Source organism: Hemicordylus capensis, chromosome 1, assembly GCF_027244095.1.
Source record: "Hemicordylus capensis ecotype Gifberg chromosome 1, rHemCap1.1.pri, whole genome shotgun sequence".
NCBI lineage: Eukaryota > Metazoa > Chordata > Lepidosauria > Squamata > Cordylidae > Hemicordylus > Hemicordylus capensis.
Genome location: NC_069657.1, coordinates 289464288 through 289491880, shown reverse-complemented (window position 1 = coordinate 289491880; position 27593 = coordinate 289464288). Strand labels below are relative to the sequence as shown.

The 27593-nt window shown below is 43.7% G+C and overlaps 1 protein-coding gene and 1 long non-coding RNA gene across 10 annotated transcripts in view; one reads left to right on the top strand and one right to left on the bottom strand.

Moving 5' to 3' along the window:
* Positions 1–27593, top strand: part of ERICH1 (glutamate rich 1) — a 204651-nt gene that overhangs the window by 111630 nt on the left and 65428 nt on the right. For 6 of the 8 annotated variants that reach the window (XR_008313879.1, XR_008313882.1, XR_008313881.1 and 3 more), the window contains exon 6: positions 155–231. Coding sequence is in view for 2 of the 8 variants with exons in the window: in XM_053286156.1 (XP_053142131.1) it covers positions 155–228 (74 nt within the window). In the remaining 6 variants the exon portion in view is untranslated. Of the gene's footprint in view, positions 1–154; positions 1098–2867; positions 3093–9534; positions 10041–27593 lie in introns of those variants that run through there. The other 2 variants (XR_008313884.1, XM_053286155.1) reach the window with 2 other exon arrangements.
* The window catches only part of LOC128340689 (uncharacterized), a 35424-nt gene continuing 27346 nt past the window's right edge, over positions 19516–27593 (bottom strand). For both annotated transcript variants that reach the window (XR_008313889.1, XR_008313888.1), the window contains exons 2-3: positions 22427–22524; positions 19516–19804 (exon numbers count right to left, since the gene is read on the bottom strand). This is a non-coding gene — a long non-coding RNA (uncharacterized LOC128340689). The remainder of the gene's footprint in view (positions 19805–22426; positions 22525–27593) is intronic.

Below are 27593 nucleotides of genomic sequence, written 5' to 3'. Positions count from 1 at the left end.
TTTTCTGTTGTCCGTAGCTCCAGGGTGTAGGTGTTTCTCCCCATCATCCTATTAAATAGCAAAATGGAAACAGATGGTTGGGTTCAACTGCAAAGGATTTGTTTACTGAAAACTAGTTTATTGACATTTAATGAAGAATTCTTCTTCTTTGCAGATCATGCCAAGGCAGTCTCTTCCTTGTTTCTCTACTGGATTACAGATATCCTGCCTGGGAAGAACAGGAAATAAAGTGTATGTGTGCACATCCATCTGTATGGAATTAAAATGTAATACAAAGACTCTGACTTGAATTTGGGAATATTTAGAAATTGCACTGAATAGGTTAAGTTCACAGAGACACTGGCTCACATTCTCCTCGGCATTGCTAGGGAAGAAGAGAGCAACGTGCCTGCAGAAACAGAATAGAGCAGGGATTCTCAAAGTTGGGTCCCCAGATGTTATTGGACTTTGGCTCCCATAAGCCCCAACTAAAGGCCACTGGGGCTGGGGATTATGGCAGCTGAAGTCCAATAATATCTGGGGACCCAATGTTGAAAATCCCTGGAATAGCGTAATGCAGCCTCTGAGCTCAGCCAGCCTGTTGCTGAGCAGCCAGAGAGGGCAGCAATTTTCACTGCTCTCTTCTCCCTCCGAAAAGACTTTTAAAATACAGGTGGGGGGAGTGAAAATCACTTCCCTCTGTGCATGTTTGGCTACTCAGCAACACACCGGCTGAACTCTGAGACAGCGCTTCGGCAAGCGTGCTGCTCTGTTCTGCCTTGCTAACGCTGTGCAGTTTGCAAGCCAGGTTTTGTTGTTGTTTTTACGTTTGATGTGTTTATGTACAACATTAGAAATATACTTTATATTAAAGATGCTTGGTTGAGAAGGGGGCATGTAAGCAGTAATTCACCTTTTAATGCAGGTCCTTTAGCTTCTTATTGCAGCTGGAGTCACACAAGGAAAACCCACATTCATGAAATGCTTCCTAACTACCAGAATAACTTTGTGGCCAGAGCTACATGAAAGTTGCACTTCCAAATAGTGCTGCTGCTGTTTATATGACAAAAATACAATGCGTATATATTTTTATATATAGAATAAAGAGGAAAAAACCATTGTTTTTGTAATTTGCATGTTCTTTAAGCAGATGGATTTCTTTCATATGTTAGGGCAATATAGAAATCAAAGTGTTTTGCTACATTTTGATATGTGATTCACCTGGAGTTTTCACATTATGGCCAGCCAGTTGCAACCTCTATTCAAGATGCTGATTGCAATACTAGCCTTTGAAATTTGTGGTTTAGGGATCGAAGAGTCTAGCATTCCATCCTAATCCTGATTCACTTTGAACAAATATCTTCTCAGCTGCTCCATCTACAAGCTGAGATGCTAAAACATGCCCATCACTACAAAGCATTTTACAAACAATGAGTGGAATGCCCTCTATATAGTTGTTAATGTAACCTATGTGTGGATGTTATAGACTGCTGTGTAATGGATGCAATGAAAAAGGAGGAGGTGTTTGTGAAGTTTTTATTTATTCATTCACTCACTCACTCATTGCAAGCAGACTTTTGAAACGCATGGAGGCTGTTCACAGGGATATGCAGAACCGGGCTAAGGAAGCCCAGCCAGGTTTTGCATGCATGTGTGAACCACTGGGATTGGGCCCGATCCCAGTGAGTAGCCTCCCATTAAAATGAGGTTAAGGGAGTGAGCACTCCCTTACCCTCGTTTTTCTGTTTGTGTGTCAGCTGCGGCTCCTTGCAGCCACGGCTAGCATGGGAGGGGAGGGGGGTCTCCCATACTGCATTGCACACTCATGTGGGGCATTATTGGAGCTCCAGAGGGCAGGCCACTGCACAGCGGCGCTTCCCTGCACCCTTATACTCCCATTGAACCGCCGGTCATTTGGGCAGGCGATCCGCCCGCCCAGGGAAGAGTAGGAGATCGTCTGCGGGGAAAGTAAATTAAACCCGCCTTCCCCTCAGACCGCCCTGGAGCTCTTCTCACCGATTGTGTGAAGAGCTCCGTGAATTTTCAGTGACGTTTCACCCCAGGAATAAATGGGGTGAAGCTGGTGGATAGACAAGAGTTCTTTCCTTACATTAATTCAGACATTATGATATACATGTGCTCAGGTGTCTGTACACACTTGTGTTTTTTGTGTGTGTGCGAATGACTATATGAGCCCTTTCTCATGATCACAGAGAAAGAGCTCCACACTGCAGAGGAGGAAGCCCTAAAAACACTTACCTCACCCGCAGACGATCCTGGTCTCTCTCACCCAGATGTTTGCTAGATGGTAGCCGGGATGTTTGGAGGCTGGGAGGCCCCCAGAACTCCCATAATCGGGAGCTTCCCGATGCCAGCCAGGAGCCCTGCAGTTTCCCAACCGGGCCTGGCAGACGATCAGCAAAACGGAGTTAAGAGAGCACTCACTCTCTTAACCCTGTTTAAGAAGATGGCTGTCTTGGCAGGTTTGCTACCGAGGCACCGTTAGGATTAGGCACGATCCCGGGGGTTATTACGTGTGGGCATGACCGGGCTTGGCTTTGTTAGCCCAGTTTTGCCTCTGTGTGAGAACAGGCTCTACATGTGTTTATTTTAAAAGTGACCCTGAATACAGGCCCCCTCAAGGCATGGTACAGATGGGAAGTGTACTGCTGTAGGTTCAACATGACCTCTTCATCCCTACATGTGTACAGAGTTCTGTCTGCATACTGTACACAGATTGTACATGCATTGCACAGGATGTGTGAATAGGACTAAGGTTTGTTGACTAAACCATACGATGGGATGCATGCCACCCAGTGCATAATCTTCACCTTGAATTACAATGCCATCAATTTCTTATCTCTGCGTAAACATTTTGACCTCTGTAGGCAAGATCCTGCCCAGCTGCTTTAATCTCAAGTGGCAGCTGCTTCTCCTTTTCTAATTGCATTCTTCTCCAACTGATGAAGAGGTACCGGCAGAGAGCAGTCAAGTGACCCCATGCAGGGCTCCTGTAGCATGAAAAACTGAGGGAATTTCAGCAAGTGCAGCTTTTCTTACTGCACAACAAAATGTATCTGTCAAACATGTCCTCTTGTACACAACTATTAAAGGTACAGTAGCCCTGGCCTTTTTTGGTATCTTGCCATGCTAGGAAGTGGGCTTAGAGAGTCAGGGTGGGATGCTTGTTGCATTTTATTGCTTTGTTGCATTTTATTGCTTTGTTGCATGCTCTTTTGAATGCAAATTTGAGGGAAAGTGGGATATAAATGCCCAGGCAAAACTGTACTACTAAACACCACCATTATTTACTTCTAAAGGCTCAGAAGTGGGCCATTTGTAAACAGACAACATAAATCCAGTTCCCTTGCTTCCCAGTGCCTGAAATATGGGCTATATGGACAGTATCCTGCTCCTGGATAAAGGCGTTATTATTTTGCCTTCTCCATACATTACTACTATTTTGCCTATTAAATAAGTGATAATTTTCTGATCAGCATGGAATCTCAAAATACAGGAGATAAGGTGAGCATATGTTTAACACTGGGAATCTCTTAGTGTTTCTCAACCACCGGTCCTTGGACCGGTGCTGGTCCGTGAGGAGTTGAGTGCCAGTCCATGCTGGTCCATGAGGAATTAATCCCCACCACCAAACAATTTCGAGCTGGTTGGGGTTAGAGCTCATTTCCAGAGCTCATTTCTAGGCAGGCAGCCCTTGCTGCCTGGATAATGTTCATTTTGAGGAAGCTAAATGAGTGTTATCCCAGCAGCGAGGTCTGCCTGCCGAGAAATGAGTTCTGGAGAACTCCCAGCAGCAGCACTTCCCCGGCTCGAAATTGTTTTGGGGGTGCCTGGGGGTGGGGTGAGGGAGCGACCCCTTTACTAACTGCTTGTCTGGGAAACTGCACACAAAGAAGGTACCGGTTCATGATTCCAAAAACATTGAGAAACACTGTATTAGATAATGACTGCAAGGCCATAGTCTGATTGGGGTCCCAGTAGTAGAGTATTGATGATACTGGTTAATTCAACCCTTCCCCCTTATCCAAAAAGCTTAGCTCCTTCTCCATGTATCCCCTCAAAACCAGGGCCTCCTGCAGAACCAGCCATGGATTCATTCATTCTGTGCTGTGTGAACAGAGCCCTCACACTTGTCCATTTTCAGTCTCTTTTTCTGCTTGTTCATCCAGCCCTGTTTGACCAGGGTGACTCCTGTGTTGCTGGCATGGCACAGCTGAGACCCACACCTATCTGGAAAATGGAATCAAGTGGGAAGTCCCCTTGTCAGCACTAGATGCAGTGCCACTGTGGGAATTCCCACATGATCTCATTTTTCGGAGGATCGTGCCAAAATGATGTACGGCAACCATACCACCTTGATATATGAAATTGCCATTATATATGACAGGAGCTGTGCCAGCTGTGTTCTGTATATCACCTACTACGTTGGTTGCATTAAATTTTTACTAAGGCAGTGATTCCTTCTATGAGTAAAATGTTTCACACACAAATAAAATTATGTATTTATGTTTTCTATATAGGTGAGCCAGGTAGAGTTTCCAGTGAGTGGTAAACTTGTGTCTAGGCCAGGGGTAGGCAGCCCTGGCTCTCCAGCTGTTGCTGAACTACAATTCCCATAATCCTCAGCTACAGTAAATTTCAGCTGGGAATGCTGGGAGTTGTAGTTCAGCAGCAACCAGAGAGCCAGTGTTGCCTACCCCTGGTCTAGGTTGAATCATGTCTGTATGAAAATATATAAAAATATTCCCTCCACATAGAATACTCCCATTTCAGGCAGAAGGCTTTTCCAGGATCTCTAGCTTTCTGTATGCAGAGAATTCCATTATATAGACGACCGTTCAGTCGACAGACTGAAAGCCAGACACACATTTACTACCTCAGTGAACTTATTACTCGTAAGAAGAAACTGGGTGATGGTGCTTGTTGAACACTCTGGGTTCTAACTCCATCAGAAAATTGTTGAAGAAAATCTCCATCTCCTGCCATGTCACACAGTACATTGTAGTTGTCTCAGGCATCACAACTTCCACAGAATCTCAAATAATAGACTTCAGATCCAGGGAATATTTCATTTCCGCTTGACAAACTCTGAAAATGTGCTAAGATTAATCAGTGGTGCAGTAAAGTAAAATAGGGGCCACCCAGGCACTAAATCCTCTATATTCTACCATCTCACTACTGAGGCCAAGTTTGTTGGTTGCTTTTGTTAGATCCTGTGGTTGTTCTATAGAGGGAGACAGTGTGTACCTTTAATACATTGTGCTGAGATCTGAAAACAAGCATCCTTAGAAAATGAGAAGATGCCAACTTGACATGGGACTTTTTTGTCCTACAAATCCCTTATTTTTCGTTATTACTTAACATGTATTCCATATGACAGTAGAGGAATCTTATTTAGGAGAAAGTAGAAAAGAGATTTGAGAGTGTTTATAGACAAAATCAGTGACCCACATGTTGTGCAGCCATCCTCTACCATAAGGGAGCTGTATCCCTGCACAGCAAGGATGTATTCCTGCAGCAAGGCTGCAGCCAAAATCTTGTTGAGCAGCAGAGCGAGAGCGGAGTGATTTTTGCTGATCCCACCCCCTGCTTCATTAGTGCTCTTTTCCATCCAGAAATATGTCCCTGAGGGCTGAGCAACCCTCAGAATCAGCAAAAATTATTCTGTGCACACTTTGCTACTTGACAAGATATCAACTGAGCTCGGAGCAAGCTCACTGCACAGGGACACAACTCTCCTATGGCAGAAGATGGCTGCACAACATGCCAATATTCTTTGTCAGTTGTGTGCAATTCATAAGCTGTGTACAATTCATTCATGGATGGGCCCAGGGAATAGACTGGGAGTATCTGAGACTGCAGCACTGCTAAGCAGATGTGGATCTAATCACTTCCTTAGATGGGACACCATGGGGAACCATGAAGAATCAGGATAAATAAATCCTTTTTTTAAAAAAGGTATACTGTAGTTCTGGATTTGTGCTTTCAAACTAATATAACTGATTTAAAAAAAAAATAAGATGCACAATGTTCCAGGACAGATGTGCTAAATGGGTAAAATGCACACGCATGGGATGGTCAGGATCATATTTGCTATCCCAGCTCTCCCTGTGTTCAAACTTCATGTATTCTAAGGTCCCCTCTGCAACAGGCCAATGTGTCTACAATCCAATGTGTGTTGCTTCCATACGCACATTTTTGCATGGTACAAATGACATATTGGAAACCTTGGAATATATGTATGCAGACATTTGCCCAGTCCCCGGGCAAATGCAACCTCAGAATGCACAGACTGGGTGTAGTGAAGAGGTGCATGTGAAGAGGTCCATCCAGCATGGCTCCCATCTCTGTGTCTGCTAGATTCTGTGTCCTAGAATTTTGGTGCAGGAACTGCTACGGCATCCCCAACAGATGGCTGTCCAGCCTCTATTTGAAAACCTCTAATGAAAGAGAGCTGCATGAGACAGACTGTTCCACTGTCAAACAGCTGTTAAAATTGAGAAATTCCTGCTCCTGAATCTGCTTCCTTATAATTTCAACCCTTTGGTTCCAGTCCTGCCATCTGAAGCGACAGAGAACAAGATGCTCTCTCTTTTATGTGACAGTCTTCAGATATTTGAAGATGACTATTCTGATATTTAGATATTTGAAGATGACCCTTGTATCTCCTCCATGTCCTCTTCTCCAGGATAAACAAACCCCACTTCAACTATTCCTCATAGACTTGGTTTCCAGACCCCTCACTATCGGTGTTGCCTTCCTCTGAACACATTGCAGATTACCAACGTCCTCCTCCACATGCATGGCCCAGAGTCGGACATAGTATTCCAAGTGAAGACTGACCAGTGCAAAATAGAGTAGTACAGTTACTTCTCATAACTTGGGCACTATGCCTCTTTTAATGTAGTCTAGGGTTGCACTAGCTTTTTTATCAGCTGCATCACAGTGCTGGCTCATGTTCAATTTGTCCACTGAGACACCTTGTTCCCCTTCATATGTACTGCTGCCAAACCAGATGCCAAGCCCTGTCTGGTACTTGTGCATTTGATTCATCTTACCCAAATGTAGACTTTACATTTGTATCTGTCAAACTTCATCATGTTGGTTTGGGGCCAATATTTGAGCCTGTCCACATCTGAATCTTGATTCTAACTTGTTAACTGCTGCCTCCTACACACCCTTTGTTTCATTTGCACATTGATAAGCATTCCCTCTGCTTCCTTCTCCAAATCATTCATGAAACTGTTGAATGGCACATAGTCCAGGATAGAGCCCTGTGGCACTCCACTTGAGATCTTCCTCCAGAATGACTTAGAGTATTAATGAATACTCACTGGATACACTTGTTCAGCCAGCTGTGAATCCTCCTAATAGTAGCATCGTCTAGCTCACATTTTACCAACTTGTCAAGAAGAATCTTGTGGGAGACTTTGTCACATGCTTTGCTGAAATCGAGTTATACTTTGTCCACTGCATTTCCATAATCTACTAAACGAGTAACTCTGTTAAGGAGATGAGATTAGTCTGACATGACTTGTTCTTGGCAAATCCAAGCTTACCAGTTTATTTGCTCAATGCTCACAAACATCTCTTTAGAATGCCTGCATAAATGTCTAGAATGCTTTCTATGTGAGTTTATCTTTAAATATGGTTTGGAAACTACAAGTGGTGCAAAATGCTGCCACCAGAATATTGCCAGGGACATGCTGCTGGGAGCACGTTGCACCATTCTTGTGCCAACTGCACTGGTTACCTATTACTTTCCATTCCCAATGTGACGTGCTGGTGTTATCCTGAACAGCAAGGACTTTAAAAGTTATCCTAAGCATCACCTTTGCCCATCATTGTCTTCAGAGACCCTTCGCCTTGAACTTGTCATTATTAGATGTTCAATAGGCAGGTAGAAGAGACGGGGCTTTTACTCAAGTAGCACCAAAGCAATGACTGTATACTGTATCTGGTTAATCTTTTAAGCCACCCCAAGCAGTAATGCACTGGAGCAGTGGGGTATAAATATTTATTATCATTATTATTATTATTAAATTAATACTCCCCTCCAACCGCCACCCCGCTTACCATGATCCTGATCTATGTGGCGGGTCGGGTGGGGAGCGAGAATCAGACTACTATTAATGGATTAACAAACAAGCACACTAACCCAAATCAAATGTCTAATTTGACACTTTTCGTATGATTTATTCTCTTTACATTGTTGTTTTATGCTCTGTTTCATGCTGCTGAGTGTGGTCAGCTTTGTCCTTGTTTACCTCTTTGTGATTAATTGTATTTTTGTGTATGCCACTTTAATTATAGTATATCAGGCAGAATATACATAAATGAAGAATTTAAATTAGTGATTTGCCCGAGGCTACTGAGTGAGCTTCATAGCTGAGCAGGGATATGAACCCAGGTTTTCTGTATACAAGCTCAAAACAGCTGTGCCACACCAGCTTCTCCACTGGGATCAAAGATCAAAATGCACCTGTATTTCACCATCAAATGCAGGCAAAATAAAATTGCTAACATATATCAGGCCCAAATATCATTTAGCTGGATCATCGCCCTTTGTTGATTACTTAACCAGCACCGTCCTCAAGAGCTGTCATACAAATGACTGGTGTTCTGTCAGCATTAGGGCTGGGCCCCAGGGCAGGTACAGAGTTATGAGTTATGTCCTTGAGCAGGCAATCTGCTCAAGAGCATAACTCATCCCTCTGAACCTGTCCTGGGGCCCAGTCCTAGTGTTGCTATGAGCGACCAGAACCTTAATTCTCCCCCAGTAGGGTAACATGAAAGTGATATGTTTATCAGATTGCAGATGAATATTTTACCAGAGATAACCATGCTAACTTTAAGACACAATGGCTGACATGATGCACAGTGTGCCATGGGTGGGTTTGCACCACCTGTGCTGCTACAGGCATGTTAGCAATCTTATTCTGCCCACATATGATTGTGAACTACAGATGCATTTTGATCTTTGATCCCCACAGATCCCAAATTGCTAACATATATCAGGCCCAATTCAAAAAGAGTTTTAGTGAGAAACATCTAAGGATGTTCTCAGGTGGTTTCTCCACAATCCATATCTTTCAAGAGCTATTAACCCAGATAACTAAGTGGAACTTCCATGTTCAGAGGTAGTATACCTCTGAATACCAGATCTTGGGAACAAAGAACATGGAAAGGATCTTTCTAGAACTATCTGGCATACTGCTGTTGGAAATAGGTTGCTGAATTATATGGACATTTTGTGCAATATCTTATACTAAAATTCTGAAGTAGGAAACGTGTCCATGCAGACAACACCCTAAAACATCCGAATTCTGTTTGCCATAAACTCCGAACTAAACAAAACACACTTTAGAAACTAATAGGGAAAGCCAATTGAGGTCAATATTGCTTGATGGCTTTATAAATTACCTGTAACATGAAATAAACTTGTTCACTAATCAAAGCTGGTGCTGCTAGACTAGAAGAAATTGAAAACACGGTGCAGAATGAAAATTGCCAACTGTGTGTTGTTTTTTAAAGGTCTGGAGCAGCCTTGGTGAGGAGAGAAATGCGAGGATGCATGAGCACATGCCAAACTGCAGTGCAAGATGGATGGGAGAGAGGCAAATGCAGAAAAGCATCATCTATGCAAGGGCATATCAGGACACTTTAAAATTAAATGCTCTTTTAGAATATAATAGGGTTGACCAACATCATGCTGCTTTATTCAGCAACTGTTTCACACACCCAGCAATCAAATGCTCCTCTCATTTTATCAAAACGGCTGTATTTTTCAGTAGTAGTGACAGGGTTAGAATTTTACTAATATATAATTATTCATAATAAAGAAAATATTGCATATTTATTATTATTGTTAATTTAGCGTATTTGTATACTGCCCACTACCAAAATCTCTAGGAAGCTTACAGCATTAAAATAGGCTGACAGCCTGACTAATGACACACTGGTACAACAGAAGAAGCAACAGTGCTTCTGAAAAATTCAATTAACTCAGCTCCTCAGCTAGTGTGGGCAAATTTTGATAACCTCTCCTCCCCTAGGATGTGCTCTGTGTCACCTGGAAATATGTCCCTAAGGGTCTTGCAGCCTTCAGGGAAATTTTAGCAAGTGACACAGAGTGCTTCTATAGGAAAGGAAGATCATTGAAATTCCCATCCACACACTAGCAGTGGTGCAGCATTAGTCTGAAAAACTTCACAAGCACTAGTGCTACACTGCTGTTTCTCCCGTTACACTAGTGTGTCATTAGTCAGGATGTCAACCATAATCTGTAATTCCTCACCTCCCATTTTATGCTTAAATGTCGCATTTTAAAAATAGGATTTATTTATTTTTTATGTTTTTATATTGCACAGGAGGAGGCAATGGTAAACCCCTCCTGTATTCTACCAAAAGAAAACCACAGGGCTCTGTGGGCACCAGGAGTCGACATCGACTTGATGGCACACTTTACTTTAGGTAATAACCAGCATTTTGTATTTTGTCTGGAAATTAATTGCCAGCCAGTGTAGTTCTTTTAAAACAGGAATATTTTATTTTTAAAGTATTTTTAAAAATAGGGTTGCCCCAGAGACCAGCTACTACTTTGGATAGCTCCAGAGACCAGCCTAGCTACTACATTTTGCACCGATTGCAGTTTCCGAGTACATACAAAGGCAGCCAAATGTAGAGCACACTGCAGTAGTCAAGCCTGGATGTTATCAGAATTTGCATCTGTTTTAAGGTCATTTAGCTCAAGAAATGGATGTTGCTGGCATATCAGCTGATGCTGATAAAAAGCACTCGGCCACTGCCTCAGCCTGAGATATCAGGGATAGTGGTGTGCACCTGCCGGTTCAAAGGTGTGTGAGGGGGATATCTTTAAGGATGGAGGAGGGTGCTCTTGCCCCTCCCGCCGCATTTCCCCCACCAGCGCTATCTTTTAAAATGATCGGGCAGGATGGAAGCATATCTCCTTGCCACCCTGATGCCTCCTGGGACCAGCAGTGCCTGGTGTACATATGCACATAGTGCGTGTGTGCGACATGCACACGTGCATTGGGCACTCCCGGTCTGAGGAGGCACCAGGGTGGCAAGGAGATATGCTGCCACCCTGCCGGACCATTTTAAAAGACAGCACTGGCGAGGGAAACACGGTGGGAGGGGTAAGAGCACCTTCCCCCCTTCAAACCAGCCGAACCGCTGGACATTTGAACTGGTTCAGAGGCCCGTAAAAGGGCCTCCAAACCAGTTTGTGCACATCTCTAATCAGGGAGAGGTTTGGGTCCAGAAATACTCCCAGACACTGTACCTGCTCTTTCAGGGCCCATCCAGAGCAGGCAGATCCAAATCACTTCCTAAGTTCTGACCTCCCACAATGAGTACCTCCATCTTGTTTGAATTCAACTTCAGTTTGTTCTCCTACATCCAGCCCATTACCTATTCCAGACAAGCATTTAGAGCAGTGGTTCCCAAACTGGGAGCCTCCAGATGTTGCTGAACTACAGCTCCCATCATCCTCAGGCACAATAAATTGTAGCAGGGGCTGATGGGAGTTGTAGTTCAGCAACATCTGGAGGCTCCCAGTTTGGGAACCACTGATTTAAAGAGTTTAAGCCATTTCTTGAAGAAGTTGATAAGGAGAAATAGATTTGGGTGTCATCAGCTTACACCCTGCACCAAATCTCCTGATCATATCTCCCAGTGGTTTCATGTATATATTATAAAGCATTGGGGATAAAATGGAGTTGTAACTGGAGTCTCCAGGACTCCACAGACTAACTCTCACATTGAAGAGCAACCATCTCCAAGCGACATCATCTAGAATCTCCCTGAGAAGGGGTGAAACCACTGTAAAACAGTGCCACCCACTCCAAACCCCCTCAGGTGATCCAGAAGGATACCATGGTCGATGGTATTAAAAGCCACCAAGAGAGCCAATAAGACCAACAGTCACACACACCCTGTCGATTCCTAATTGGAGAACATCTTTCAGGCTGACCAAGGCAGTCTCCACCCTATAGTCCACCCAAAAGCCGATTTGAAATGAGTCCAGATAATCTGCTTCTTCCAAGATTGCCTGGAGTTGAGAAGCCACCACCCTCTCAATCACCTTACCCAACCATGGGAGGTTAGAAACAGGCCCATAACTGCCTAATTCTGAGGGATCCAGTGAAGGTTTCTTTAAGAATGGTCTAACAATTGCCTCCTCGAGACAAGGAGGCATCCTGCCCTCCCTCAGAGAGGCATTAATAATTAATTTTAAAGCATCAAATGTTTGATCTCAGTATAGAAACAAACATGGTAAGTAACTGTGTTCCAGTTTGGCTGCCAAGTAGCATTGCAAGTCTCCTGGAAGACTTGTAATGGACTTGGAGTCCAGTTTATTTTGATTTGGGGTTATCTTGCTTTGAGGGCTAGGAGAGAGACTTGTGCACAGGCATCTTAAAAGCTAAGCAGTAAATAGAATGTGCAGATAAAGGGATTGACTTGTGGTTGGATAATCCCCAATGATGAAAAATACCAGAGGGATTCTACTTAAATCTTCCTGTAGTGGTTCAATGGGCAGGCGGATTCTGAACGCATCCATTTACAAAACATTTTCTCTATGAGATTGTTATTTAAATTACTTCCACTGCTTCTGAAATTGTCATGTAAATTACTTCCACAGCTTATATGCATAGGTTTGAATTCAAAAGTGCCCTGAGCAAGTAAAAGCAACTTCTACTTGTGACTCTCCCTTCCCACTGCAGTCCCCTGTGGCAGAGTTTATGCTCTTCTGGAGGCTTCCCTAACCCTCAGGAGCATCATTTTGAGGTACACACTGCAGCAAGTATGGAGAATCAACAAAACTCAAGGACCCCTGTATGAATAGCAGTTGTTTGCACTTCTACAATGCCACCTTTGATTCCAAGCAATAAACAATTTTTTTTAAAAAAAATGATCATAAGACAAAATAAGTCAATAGAAATATTGAATACTAGCTTCTGGAAGTTTTTAGGGAAATGCATAAATCAGAAAATATATAATTGAATAAGGACCTCACCAAAATCTGTGAAGAGGGAGGGAGGGTGTGTGTGTGTGTGTGTGTTTTAATGGCAGGATATATGAAGGTCATATCTGAATTCTATTGTAAGTCAGGAAAAGCATTCCTGTTTATTATAATTATTAGACCGCTCTATTTCATTTACATTGGTAAACAGATTAAAATACTTGGCATGTTATTCAATTAAATGCAAGATTGCTAACTGACAGACTGAAGTGCATTGATTTTTTCCCCAATTACATTAAGCTAAGTACACTGCAAAAAGTTTCATTAGCTTGTGTACTTAACCCTTTCCTACTACCCTAATATCAAGTGTAAAATTAGATGGTTAGAGCAAATATAATAAGTTGTTTCCTCAAGTAATCTAACAATGTAAAACAACAACAACAACAACAACATATATGTGCCTGGAATTTTAAAAGGAATAAATGATAAACTCTAATAGAGTTCTTTTATTTTATTTTTTTCTTATTAAGAAAATTTGTGTTTATTTTTTTTTAATCAAACAAAAGACATGGTCAAATGACCCTCAACAGCCTTCCTACCTTAGCCCACCCAACTGGGGAAAAGGTGGGGGGGGGGGAGTGGGAGGCATAGGCACCTAGAACAAAAAGCCAGATTTAGCAAGAGAGAAGAAAGACTAATAGCTGAGTACAGAAAAAGAGAAAGAGAATTTGAGATTCCTTTACATGGGAATGGCTGCAACTTTTCACTCTGAACTGCAAACTTTTAGAGAGCTACTGATTATGCTCATTGTAGAAAGCCCTGTGGGCCACCATATCAAAACTACCAAAGGACATCATTTTGATAAGGATACTGACAGCTCTGTGATTCACTGCACTATCCCTGTGAACCAAATGCTTTTAATAACTTCTCCCAGAGCAAGAGTTCCACCTGCTGAGATTGTTTATTCAGCAAAGGCTTAATTATGTTCTCTCTTCACTAATGTGAAGTTAAGGCATTAAGGTTACCTAGTGTGATGTCATCACATTCACCAAATTCAGATGTACTTGGAAACCAGAGGTCCCTTCACCTTCAGTTTCCCAAGGCTCGTGTCTGATTTCAGGAAACCAGAGTTGAAGGGGAGACAGGACTCAGTTTCCCTCCCCAAACTCCACTCTGAACCTTGGAGTTCGGGCAGGGAAACCGTGGGTCTTGAACTGCAGGTCCTTCAGTTCAGAGTGGAATTTGGGCTCCTCCAACTCCAGTTCTGCGACACCAGTGTTACATCTAAACACTGGCACCACAGTTTTGGCCCTACAGAGCCAGAGTTAAGGGAGGAAGTTCCTCCCTCACTCTCTTCTGATTGACTGTGCAGACTGTCCTTCTGTCAAGAAGTAAGCCTGCACAGTCTTGCTGACAGTAGAGAAGCAGCTCTCCTGCACGTCCAAAAGTGGATAGGAGAGCAGTGGGAGTGGGCGTGGAACCATGGGTCCATTGACCCATGGTTCCCCATTACATCTGAATGGGGCCATAATCTGTTTCCCTGCCGCCGCCCCCAGCAACCAATATGCTGGAACAGAGGTAGGAAAATGCACAGTGTGATATCAAGTGGCAGATTTCCATTGTGACACATAATGGCAACCAACCATGACTTGTGCGGGTCAGAGGTCGATTTTCAGCATATTAATTATTACATCAAAATTAATTATTTTAAGATATTAATAAAAGTGAGGGGCAGAGGGTTGGAGGCTGGGGTGAAAGGTGAGGGGAGAGAGGACATAAGAACAGCCCTGCTGGATCAGGCCTAAGGCCTATCCAATCCAGCACCCTGTTTCACACTGTGGCCCACCAGATTCCTCTGAGAAGCCTACAAGTAAGAGGTGAGGGTATGCCCTCTTGGATGGTGTCACAGGTCTATGCTACAGCTGATCTGGACTTCTAAATAAGATTGTCGATGGGCAATTGGATCTGACACTTTTCTTATTCCTTTCACTGTTGTTTCCAGCCTGTTCGCTTTGATGCTATTTTAAAATAAAAGCCACTTAGGGGTCACATAGTCAATGTGGTTACATCATGAAGCTGATTCAGAGTGAGAGCAATGCATCACATTGCCCTTGCTTTGAATGGAGGTTGGGGAAAGAGAGTGGCTACCACTTGAATGGTAGCCTATGCTGCAGACACTTTTGAACCTTTTCAATGGTCAAACAAATTAAAAAGGGAGTACTTTTTGTAGCAGATGTGTTCATAAAGTCTACCTCTACCCTTCTATAATATACTGTTAAACATTACTCTTACCTATTCCTACAGGACCGTCAGGTTCAGATCCCTGCACTGGCTAGCAATACCTAGCAAGCCAGGTGACATTCTACTCGGATAGGCACCGTAACAAAATACTGGACAGGAAACATTTTTCGCCTCTGAAATTATATTGCAGAGCATCGTGGGCTTGGATTTGGTCCCAGTGTGCCGTATGTGTTTACAAAAGAACCCATGCTTCATAAGTTGCCAGCAAGGAATACAAATTCCATTCTGAAAATAATAAAACTGCATGCAAGTAAAACATTATTACAGCTGCCTATGCAGCTATTATACATAGTTGGGGGGGGGGGAACCCACCAAGAATGAATGAACTGCTTTCATATTTCCCCAGTAGCCAGAGAGGCGAGCTGCAGCTCTAACCCAGGGAATGTCTTGAGTTATATGATGCAAGGACAGATGACTTTATCTGCGGGATAGAGTTCACATTAGTTCACCAGAGTCCTGGAACTGGTAAAAAAAAAACATAAACACAAGCTTTCTCTTATCTCTGTCTAACAAATTAAACTATGGTCCAGCAAAGAACAGCAGAGCCATCCATCTTTTTCTCCTGACATGTCCATTACTATGCTTTGCTTTTGGAATTGGCTCTTCACTTTGTTTTTTAGACAACTGGGCACCCTTTAATAAGGAGAGAACCTATTCCAGACAATCATGCTTGTTCAGAAGAACCAGAGCTCTTCAGTGTGTGTTCACACACACACACACACACACACACCCCTAGCAAACACACAAAATCATCTCAGATGAATTGCATTTTGCTGGGCTACTCTGCTTCATGCTGTAGCGTGACAAAGCAAACTCTGAAATGTTTAGATAAGCAGGCTGTAAATTGCATCTGCTTCAGCTCAGCAAACCATGTTCTATCCGTATGGTAAAGGTCTTTGAACCTCAAATGGTGTTAGAAATAAATAGATGTGTACACAATATCCTGAAAGGTCTAAGGAGTGAAAACAATTTTTAAAAAACAACCAAAAAACCCCAAGCTCCTGCCAGGGTAATGAGGAACGACTATAAGCCCTGCTTCCTTGCCAACATCAGCATTGTTCTTGCTATGAATTGAACTTGAGCATGCAAAGCTTTGAGAACTAAAGAACAATACTGGGAATCTCTGGTAAAATGTCTGTTTTCAATTCAGATATATAAATATATATATATATTTGTTTTTGGTTTTTTTTTCTTGGACCTGAGCATGTCACTGGACAAACCAGGAGAATTGTTCTGAGACATTTTCCTCTGAAGGCCTCAAACCTCCTTCTTTCCCCAGTAGATTTTACCCTGTAACCAAAAGACAAAAATCTCTAGCTTAAAGGCAAAACTTGAAACCTGGCTCTGAATAAGATGACTGAGGGAAATATCCTCAGGCTTTAAAAAGAGAGTGAAGTATTAGATAATACCTTAGAGAGCCTTGTGCGTAGCACCCACACAGTAATGCTGTGCAGTGCTGAATCTCAAAAGAAGTATGTGAAGTTTATGTTCTGAACGACACTGTTCGCCTTATATGCTGGTTGGCAAGCAAAGGTTGTCTCCAACAGGCATTTGGAGAGCGCTGAACTTCAACTGAAGGACTTGACAGGTTCTTGCTAAGAGGCCAAAGGTGTGAGAACCAGTGATGGCTACTCTCCTGAACAAGACCATTGCTGTGCAAAGAGAAAGTCAGTCTCTCTCTCTCTCTCTCTCTCTCTCTCTCTCACGCACACACACACACACACACACACACACACACACACAGAGGCTGTTCTCCCCTCATCCACTCACAGAAGCTGCTGTTTCCACCTGCTCCTCAACAAGCAGAGTCGGTAAGAAGTCTGAAAGAGAACAGAATATACATGGTAGAATGAATGAAAATAAGATGAGAGGACAGAGTAGAAAGAGTAGAGTACCAAAGAAAGAGCTCTGTAGCACAGTGCAAGGGGACCGTGCTCCACATCTAGAATTGCCAGATGACCAAAACATTCCTGGCCTCTTTTATGCACCTTCCTGCTGCTGGATGTGAAGGAGAAAGCCAGGCTTCCCTTTCCATCTCTTATTTTTTTTAATGTTTTAAAGTTGTATCTGTTTTGCATATGCATACATTATGCATGTATACATACTGGGCAGGGGAAGACTGGAAGGCTTGTGTGCATGTGTGGTATCCTGTCTCCCCAGACCTCCTCCCTCCCCACTGGAGTGGTGCTGCCCCACCCTAACACAGAGATCCCCAGCTGTGACATTCCACTCCGCCTGCTTGGCAGCAGCGGTTGGCATAATCAATAGATCAGCAGATCAGCAGACAACAAGAGCACGGAGGAGCCTAGCTGGCTGGCCTCACTCATTTGAACCTACCTGACATGCTGCTCATGCCCAGTAAGGATGCTGCCCAGGAGTCCTCTGGCTGCCAGCCTTCGCCACAGTCCCTGCCTGCCTCTTCCTTATTTGGTGTAGCACCCACCCAGGACCAAGAATGTGCTAGCAGAGGGCAGCAGTGGAGCAGGAAGGTACTGCAGCTGCTGACACAGTCCTGCAAGTGAGCACCAGAGAGGTGGGGAGCAGGAGCCAGCAGGATCCACGTTAGAGGGGGAAGTGTCCCACTGGGGGGGGGGTGTGTAAGAGAGAGAGAGAGTGTGTGTGTGTGTGCACAGGGGGCAACTGCAATCCTATGTATACTTACCATTGACATTTATGGAACTGAATAGGCTTTGAATCATGTTGAAAGTGTGTGTGTGTGTGTGTGTGTGTGTGTGTGTGTGTGTGTGTATGCGCGCTTGGCATCAGCCTTTCTCATAGAAAGGGGAGTGCTTAGTTTCACTCTCCTCCATTTGAAAAAAATGGGACAATATTCTCTAGGCTAGCTAAAGCAAAGGCAAAGAGTGCCGTCAAGTCGATGTCAACTCCTGGCACCCACAGAGCCCTGTGGTTGTCTTTGGTAGAATACAGAAGGGGTTTACCGTTGCCTCCTCCCACGCAGTATGAGATGATGCCTTTCAGCACCTTCCTATATTGCTGTTGTCCAATATAGGTGTTACTGGGAAACACACCAGCAGGGATTTGAACCGGCAACCTTCTGCTTGTTAGTCAAGCATTTCCCGCTGCGCCATTAGGTGGCTAAACACTTAATCCCGTGATGATGTGCTGCATGTGCTCTCTCTCTCTCTCTTCCTTTGTAACTTTGTATGTAGCCTGAAGCTGGACTAGTCTGACTGAGTTATTCATTCTTAGTTCTTGCTCTGCATGTGTATCCTGTATTGTATTCGGCTGAACTATGATGTCTCATATCAGGTATGAATGTATTGTTTGTTGCCAGGTAATTTTGAAGCACATGTGCTAGCTGTACACTTTAGATGAACAGAGCATTTACCAACAGACTCTGTCCCTTGGCTACCAGGCTCTGTCCATCTGCCCTTCACTCCACAGAGTTCTGACTGGGTAACAGAATGTTGTCTTCTAATACCTGACAACATTTCCTCCACTCCTACCTGACATGCAAAAATATTCCAGCAGTCCTGGAAAGAGATAAAGATAATACCAATAAAAGTATCAGATGTTCTTTGAATGCAGAATGAGGAATACAGAATTTGGATTATGTATGTATGTATGTATGTATGTATTTATTTGATTTGATTTCATTTGATTTGATTTGTATACCGCCCTTCCAAAATGGCTCATGAAAATTAACACATCATGATTAACACATGAAAAGCGTAATCCACACAATCTGATTTAACAACTCGCCCCCCATTACTATAATTGGCCGTAGAGGTAGTTTCTAAAACATGACCATGCATTTGTTTCTGCAGGGTGTAGAGTGGATGGGTTCAAAGAACCTGGGCCGCCAGCTCCTGAGGGCCACCAAGCTCCACCCCTCCCTAATTTCTTCGTTATCTCCCTCACTCCAAGGGGATGCTAAGGAAAGGGGTGAACACAGGCCCCCGCTCTCCCCAGCTACAGCTCTGTGTTTTTGTATAACCTCCGTTTGTGACCTTTGTTTCTCCAGCGATTAAAACAAAACCAATACTCTCACAGTTATATAATCTGGCACATAACTGAGATTAAACCTGAGGTACATGGAACACAACCTTGAGTGTGGGATGATAACAGGGAAAGGGGAAAGATGATAGCAAAAACAAAATAATAAAAAGAAAACAAAAGAGAATATTTGTGAAGGCTAAGGAAGACAAATCTGTGCTCATTCTGTTTGTCATTCAGGATGCAAAAAATAATAATATTAGAGGAAGCACTGAAGTGTAACACCATTTTTAGTCATGTCCAAATCATGTGACAGAGAAAAAGACGGTGGTAAATCTTAACAAATAATGTATATTTTCCTCATATGATTTCCCTCCAGCACAGCATCTCTGCTGAAATTCTAGATCACCAAGCACCTCTCAAGGTTTCCTAAATCTTCATTTTCCTGTGGCACAATTAAGTATAGATTTTAGTTCCTTCTGTTCTCTTCATTATTATGCCAGTCTTTTATCTTTTACATTCTCTTTGTCGATGCCCTTGGAGATTAACCAGAATTAAGATCTGTTTAAATTAAAACAAAAGATTGAATAAAAACATGTCTCCACCCCATTAAAAATTGTATATTGTATATACAAAAACTGTATATTTTGCAGTCACACTTTCTACAGTGGAAGATTCTCTTATTAACCAAATCAAAGCAAGGTTCATCCAAAGTGCAATGTACTTCTCATTGTAGATCACCTCTAAGAATATCTATCTGACCTAGTTAAATAGCCACAAACTGTGCTGGCACAATACTATTCCCAGAATAAGATCTGTTATTTTAACAGATTAGGATATTAATCCCATAATAGATAAGAGGCATAGGTAAGCAACATAGTTAAAGCAACATGTAGTAGATCACCCCAACTGTGTGAACACTTTGAGGAAGGTGGCAAAAATTCATTGAGGAAAGAATGATTCCTTACTGAAACTATTTAAGCATATTTGACCCTTTCCAAAATAAAAAATAATAATTCATATTAGTGGCATATAGTTGGAAGGATGAACATCAGATTTTATAGATCTGATCCAAGCATTCTTGGATAGGTTAGCTTTTAAGAAGGCTTTTAGAATGCATGAAATACTTTGATCAACATGAAATACTGGCATTGACAGTTGAGTACAGAGAATGCCTGTAATTGTGCATTTGAAATTCTAATCACTAATTTGTAATGCTTATACACTCCAAAGCTAAGCACATTTGTCTCCTTGATTTCAATGGCAGAGATTTAAAACATGTTCACTCTTCCAGATCAATGGGACTGAAATAAAAATGCTCAGGGCCCAGGAGTTGTTCAGCAGAACACCTTAAAATATAGCACCCACACCATCCGGCTGGGCATTATGCCCAATCCACCTTGGTCCTCCACACAGCAGCAGCAGCAGCAAGGAAGCCAAAAGAGCAACTGTCAACTCATTAATTGTTTAAGCCATCCCACCACCACTAATGGTGGAAATTATCATTTCTATTCACTTGGTGTCTTTGAACTCATACTCCAAAAGGCACTTAACAGATGAGTTACATTAGCTTGTTAGTCCCAGAATGCAGCTACTTGAGCAGCAGCCAAGAGGTGGCCATTATGTCACAGGGCATTTAAGGAAAAAGAATCACCTCAGCCATTGTTACAGGCCTTAGATCTTATCCGCCATCTTTTCCAGAGAGTGCAAAACTCTCTGCTGTCATCAGTGAGCAAAAAGGGCAAGGCCACCGCAAAGCTAAGCACTTTCCAAACCCACTGCTGTACACATTGAAAAGAATGCCTGTGATTCAAGTAAGAGCTTAATTTTGGCAGGACCGCACCTTAAGGACATTTAGCATCTCCGTTTGCTTACAGGTGGTGTTTACAATCTGATCTCGGATGAATAACCTGGTCAGTATCTTTGACTTGCTGTCACTGATAAAATATCTATTCTGGTTAAGAGCTTTGCCTGCAGCCTCTTCTCAGATAAATACTTCTATATTTCAAACTGCCTGAATGCTTCTTGATCATCACTCAGCACTAGTGGGCACTCAGTGTACACATTATCATAGTTTATGCACAGACAAGGAGGAGGGTGGATAGTTCATCCAATCACGAACGATGATCTGGACGGGGATCCTCGATCCCCAAGGATCAAGGGGGCCACCCAACCTTGTCACTAGAGGCATTTTTTCCTATGCAACCTGTTTTGATCACTTTTTTTGGTCTAAAAGTGGAATAGAAATAGTAATAGCAGCAGCAGCAGTAGCCGTAGCTGTAGCCATAGTAGTAGAGGCTCGTGGAGTGGCCTTTACCAACTGAGGCTGGGGTGTGCCAGCTACAGCTCTCCTGGACAGCAGTCCACTTTTTGATAACTTCCAGGATTGACTTCTGCAATGCATTGTACATGGGACTTCCTTGGAAAGCTGTCCGAAAACTATGGGGCCATGCACACAACCGGGCAGGTGAGGGGATGGGCAGGCAGTTCAGGACCTCTGACCTGGTTCAGCCGGCTCGGCAGTGGGGGGGGGGTTACCTTAAAGGAGCAGGGAGGGTGCTCTTACACATATCCCCATTGCATTTCCTCCGTCAGTGCTGTGCCCAAAATCGCTGGCGTGGGGTAACAGCGTACCCTCTGGCTGCCCTGGTCAGCATCAGACCTGAAGTGGCTGGTCCACGTGTGCACATGCATTGCTGCTTCTAGCATCTCACAGCAGCAGAAAGGAGAAAGTGAAGCAGCCCAAAGTCATGGGCCACATAATCTAGTCAAAACTGAATACTTCCGGGTTTCAGTTATTTATATGAGAAACTGAAGAATAATCTCAGATCTCTCCCACTGAAGTCAATTGGACCTAACAGTACTTAGCATTGGCTGGATTGTGCCCATGGTGATTATGATGCCTCGTGGCAAATAAGACTATCACTCAATGACAAAATTGCATATAGAAATCACTGCTACAATATGTGGTGATGGCTACTAGCTTAGATGGCTTTTAAAAAGAATTTGGCAAATTAATGGAAAATGGATCTATGTTCTTATGTTCAGTTATTGTAAGAACTGTATTTGTAAATATTGTAATTGTATAGCTATTGTAATAATAGCTAAATGTACAACATACAATATTTAACTCACAAAATCTATAATTTGCTATAACTATACAATATAGCTAAATGGAACTACCATGTTCAGAGGCAGTATTCTGCTGAAGATAAGCAAGAGCAAAGGGTTGTTGTTTTCATGCCATGTGTTTAAGCTTCCCAGATACATCTGGCTGGTCACTATGGGAAACAAAGGGCTGGATTAGATTGAATTTGGGTTTGAATTTACAAAGTTCTCCTTATTTCCTTATATGAACATTTTGCTCTCCAGTAACTGATGCTTCTTGCACACGGTGCATATCTGACTATGAACTCTCACAGGGAATAGACACTTCAGTCAGCCAGTCTATTATCTTATATTTGCAGTGATCAGAGGAACCTGGTATGTCATCTCTTCCCAAGGTTGCAACCCTTAGCATACTTGCTGAGAATTATACCTTTCTGTAATTGTGTTGACAAGAGGTAGGGCTTCACAGAGCTAATCAGGGAAGCCTAGTGTAGGAGAACTTTCCCACTGTCCACAATAACAACTGACTTCCCTCACTGACTTTTAACTCTCAGTGAGTCATCTGACCAGGAAATGGCAAATACCCTTGGAGTTTTTTGCATACCTAAGGGTCCTAAAGATGAAGGGCCAGCCAAAACCAGGCAGAAACTAGGTTTTTCTGTCCTAGTAACAAAGGAAGAATGCATATAGTAACAAAGGAAGAATGCATATAGCAAGGAAGGCAGACTTGTGACTCTTTTGGCATTTTGCTCTTTGACTGTGGAAGTCACCAATGTCCAGCTGACCATGCCCCACTTAGACTCATAGGACATTACAAATGGAAGGGACCCTGGAGATCTTCAATACAAGAACAGTTCACTTGGTTCGGTGCAGTTGCTGTCAGGCATTGCTGGGAGTAAGCTATACTCCCAGCAATGGATACAAGAAAACATGCAGCCTGACTGGTTGAGTGACCTCTGGGCCAGCTGCCAGAAGGTTTTGAGTAAAACTGGAATTTTTGGAGTAAAAGTGAGCATCTTGACTTAGCATGCATGTTTACACTGTGTAGGCCCACTGAAAATTAAGCCATTGAGCTCAGCTGGAGATTATTTTACCAGCTGCAGTGCAAGAGCCTACAGAGTAACAAGTGCAGCTTTCTTGAACTATTCTTCATGAGTTCTGTTTTGAGTTGAAGGAGGTGGGATGGGTGAAATATTATATTGTAAGACAGATCCAAGATATAGCAACTTGGCAGTGGTGCGGAGGAGGGGACAGTGCTTTTGCAGCTGCTTTCATGTGAAGTTCCTTCACCACCATGCTAGAATCCAAGCACAGGTGGAGGATGGAGAAGGGGAAGGGGCTGTAGCTCCATGAAAAGGTACCTGCATGCAGAAGGGCCTCAGAATCAACCCTCGTCATTTCCAACTAGGACCAAGTAAGATCCTTGACAGAAACTCTGGAGAGCTTCTGCTACTCAGTGTAGACAAGGTTGATCTAGACAGACCTTCAGTTCCCAGAAATTCTGAAATAGCAGAAAAGACAATGAGGTTTTTCTCATAATGAGGGGAAAGTGGGCTAAGGAAGACTAGCCCAATTTTCCCCCATCATGAGAACTACCGTGCTTGTGGGTGAGCCCAGTGGTTCAATGGCGGCGAGCCTGCCAAATTACCCTTCCCTAAAATGAGGTTAGTGGAGCGAGTGCTGGAAACCCTGTTTCCTTGACCGTGAGACACTGCGGCACGGCAGCTTATGAGGAGACCCCCAGCCAGTAGGCTACAACAAGCCTCCTGGCATTGGAGGTCTTCCCAGAATGCCTTGCGCACTTGCGCGGGGTATTCTGGGACATCCAGGGGCCAGGCAGACCCCAATCCCTGCCACCTCTACTGGCTCCATGACAGAGCCAGTAATCGTGTGGGTGGCCGATTCGGCTACCCAGGGAGGGCTGAATGCTCATGTGTTGGGAGCCTGTTCTCCCTGCACAAGTCCTGCAGGCTCTCCACACTGCTCATCTGGAGAGCCTCAATAAAGTTATTCACATGAGTAGCCTAACCCAGGCTAAGGAAGTCCAGCCTGGGTTAGGCTGCTTGTGTGCAGCGCCGGAATCTGTGCGGATCCCGACGCTGCCCGCCCATCTAACCCTACTTTGAACCCTGACCTTTAGCCAGGCTTAAGGTGCAAGCACACCCCTAACTGGCGCTGGGGTTGTGAGGGTACTAGGGCTTTATGCAGCCCAAGCGCGCACAAAGTCTGCCGGGGACAATCCTGGGGGATTGTCCTGGCCTCTGGAGATCTGTGCTGCTCCACACAGGGCAGAGCCACACTTTCACGGTGCATTATTGGGGCTTTGGGAGACAGGGTGCCACACAGCGGCACTTCCCTGAGCCCTACCCCGAGCAGTCAAGTGAGGCGCGGGAGGCCCATAGGAGAGTCGCCACTCGTCTGGGTGGGTGATCCACGCCCCCCCCGAACCACTTCTGATAATCTGTGGGGAAGGTAAGTAAAAACCCTCCTTCCCCGCAGATAGCCTGCTAGTTCTTCACATGGATCGTGTGAAGAGCTTCTGTAGCTAGTAAAACTTTTGGTGTACTATGTTGCCCAGAAGTGGCTTCTGGTCTCAACAAATGTTTGCATTGGTGCCTGCCTTTCCTGGTAGCTTTCTCTTTTGTGCCCTGACTGATTTTTGAATTGGGGCCCATTTACCTTACCTGTACAGTGGGCATTGCCATGGTGGCCTACTCTGGAGACCACTGAGCTGGGCCATTGGCCTTGTGCATCTGAGGGCTTGGTTCCTCTTTGCCAGGGGCCAGAAAAGCTCTGTAAAACGATCCAGCTCATTATTGTCTGGAGCTGGCTCTCAGTGGTTTCAGGCTCAGGGAGCATTCCCATTCTGTGCCTAGGAATGCCAGGGCCTTTCAATCTGGGCCTTTCTCCCCCAAAGATGGGACCAGTGGCGGAGCGTGAGTGGCCCCGATCACCCCGCCCCCTGCGCCTGACATTAGACACAGGGCTAGCCACGCCCCCACGTCAGACACAGGGGGCGTGGCCTGGCTCCCGAATGGAGCCACAAGGCTCCATTCAGCAGCAGATGGAATCTAGCTCCTGAAGGGGCCACACAGCCCTTTCAGGAGCTAAATTAAGGCTGGCACTGCGTTCACAGCACAGCCAGGAGTGGCTCTTCCCTGGGAGAAGATGCTTGCAGCACCGGCCATTTAATTCCTGAAGGAGCCACGCGGCCCCTTCAGGAGCTACTTAGGCTGGCACTGCATTCACAGCCTTAAAGGCAGGGAAGAGCCGCTCCTGGCCGCGTCACAAATGCAGTGGCCATTTAACTCTTGGATGGGGGCTGTGTGGGCCCCGCTCGGGATTTAAACCAGCACCCCTGTGTCTGGCATCTGGCGCGAGGGGCATGTTGGGGCTGCGAGGCGTGGCCCCTGATTGAGCACGGCCCGGGTTCTCTGAACCCATTGGCCCAATGGTGGATCCACCTCTGGATCACACCACAACATGGTAAAGCATTGCTGCAGGGGAGGGAATAAGTTGCTTGGCGTTTTGTTTTTAAAGAAAGAACTACACAAATCACACAGCAGGGAAGTGCTTAGCCTCAAAAGAAGTGGATTAATGACTTAGCACTAAGAAATGGGAACTAGCATCTGATATATGTATCACAGGAAACACTTTACCTATCCACACCTACACAGGTTTGTCCAGCACTAAACTTAGTTCATCCCTTTAAGAAGGGTCAAGGCTAAATGCAAGATCATGCAGAGGTGGCCATATGTTATATTAAATCAGTAGAATCCAATTTGTATTCTCATTACTCTGCAATGACCTTCTTTCTCACCCTCCTATGCCCAAAGTAGAGTCCATAACCTTTTCTATCTATAGAGCAGGCAAAGGCTTAGACCCCTTTGTTGTAAAGCTGGCTAACTCTTGATTCACTTTTCTAATGAGCTTGGGAGAAACCAAAAGAGTTTTCTGCTATTGTTGACATACCTTGCTCCAGGCAGGAAAGTTAAGGCCTTCTTCCAGGACTTAAGCTTTTCAGATGGATCACATGTGACAGCTTATGTAACTGACTTGGGCTTTATATACTCCTAGGACACTGGCATGTAACAGGCTTGATGAGAAGAATAGCACTGGGTCGGGGGGACAATGCAAGTTTGTTCATCTGAGCTGTAGGTCTCCCTGATAGTGCTGGTCAAAGCGTTTCCAGTAGAATCATCATATTCTGGCCCTGTATCTTTACATTTATATGGGATTCTTGAGTTCATTAAGAATGTCACCTATTAGCTAATCTTGAAAAACATTGGCATTCTCCGATTTTAGAAACGGAAAGCCCAAGAGTAGGATAAAATGGTCATCCCTCTGCGGAGGATCACACCAGGATATATCAGGCTGTTACAGGTAGGACCTTTCTACCTCAATCTCTTTCTCTGCATTTTATTTATGTCTCAAAAATGTGTCTCTTTTGTTTAAAGAGGTAGAAATATGTGTCGCACCCAGGAAAATGTCAGATTTGATGGAACTCAATTTCCTGTTTGTGGATGTCTAATGAAACCTTTGTTGTTGTTGTTGTTGTTGTTTTTAAACCATTGGTATCAGACTAGGCTATACGATGCAAGAAGTACAATTTACACTTTAGCTAAATTAAAACAATGGCTATTTTTTCCTATTGGCTTTAAACTGCAAAAACGGTACATTTAATACGTGAAGACAATGTTAATAAAATTAGCATGGCAAGGTTCCAAAGCCATTAACACAGTGAAATATTTCTGTCAATTAAAATCCGATCTTAAAAAATACAGGAGAATCACAGCCTCAGGGAAATCAACTGATTTTGTAACTCACATGCACCAAGATGAGTAAATGTAACCGCTGAGAATACAGTTGTAGCATAAGAGATCTGAATGAAGGCCATTGCAGCATTTACCGTAATTCAGTTGATTCTATGGCATTTACAGCACACAATACTCTTTGATCAGGAAGCTCTGATGTTGGCAGAATAGTTTATCATACAGGCAAAATGGCAGCATTTTGGTTTCTATGGCAATTTAATATAGAATGACTTTCTTCTCACCTTGTACACCTCTGTCTCTTATTAACTAGAACTTGCATTCAGTAGTTGCTGTTCTGCATGTCCTTATTTGTTTATAATGCATTAAAGCATCAGTGGCACTTACCAAGGCTGAAGCCATAAACTCTCATTCTTTACTCTTACACAGAATAATGATGAACTGGGGCTCATAGGGAAAAATCAATGAAA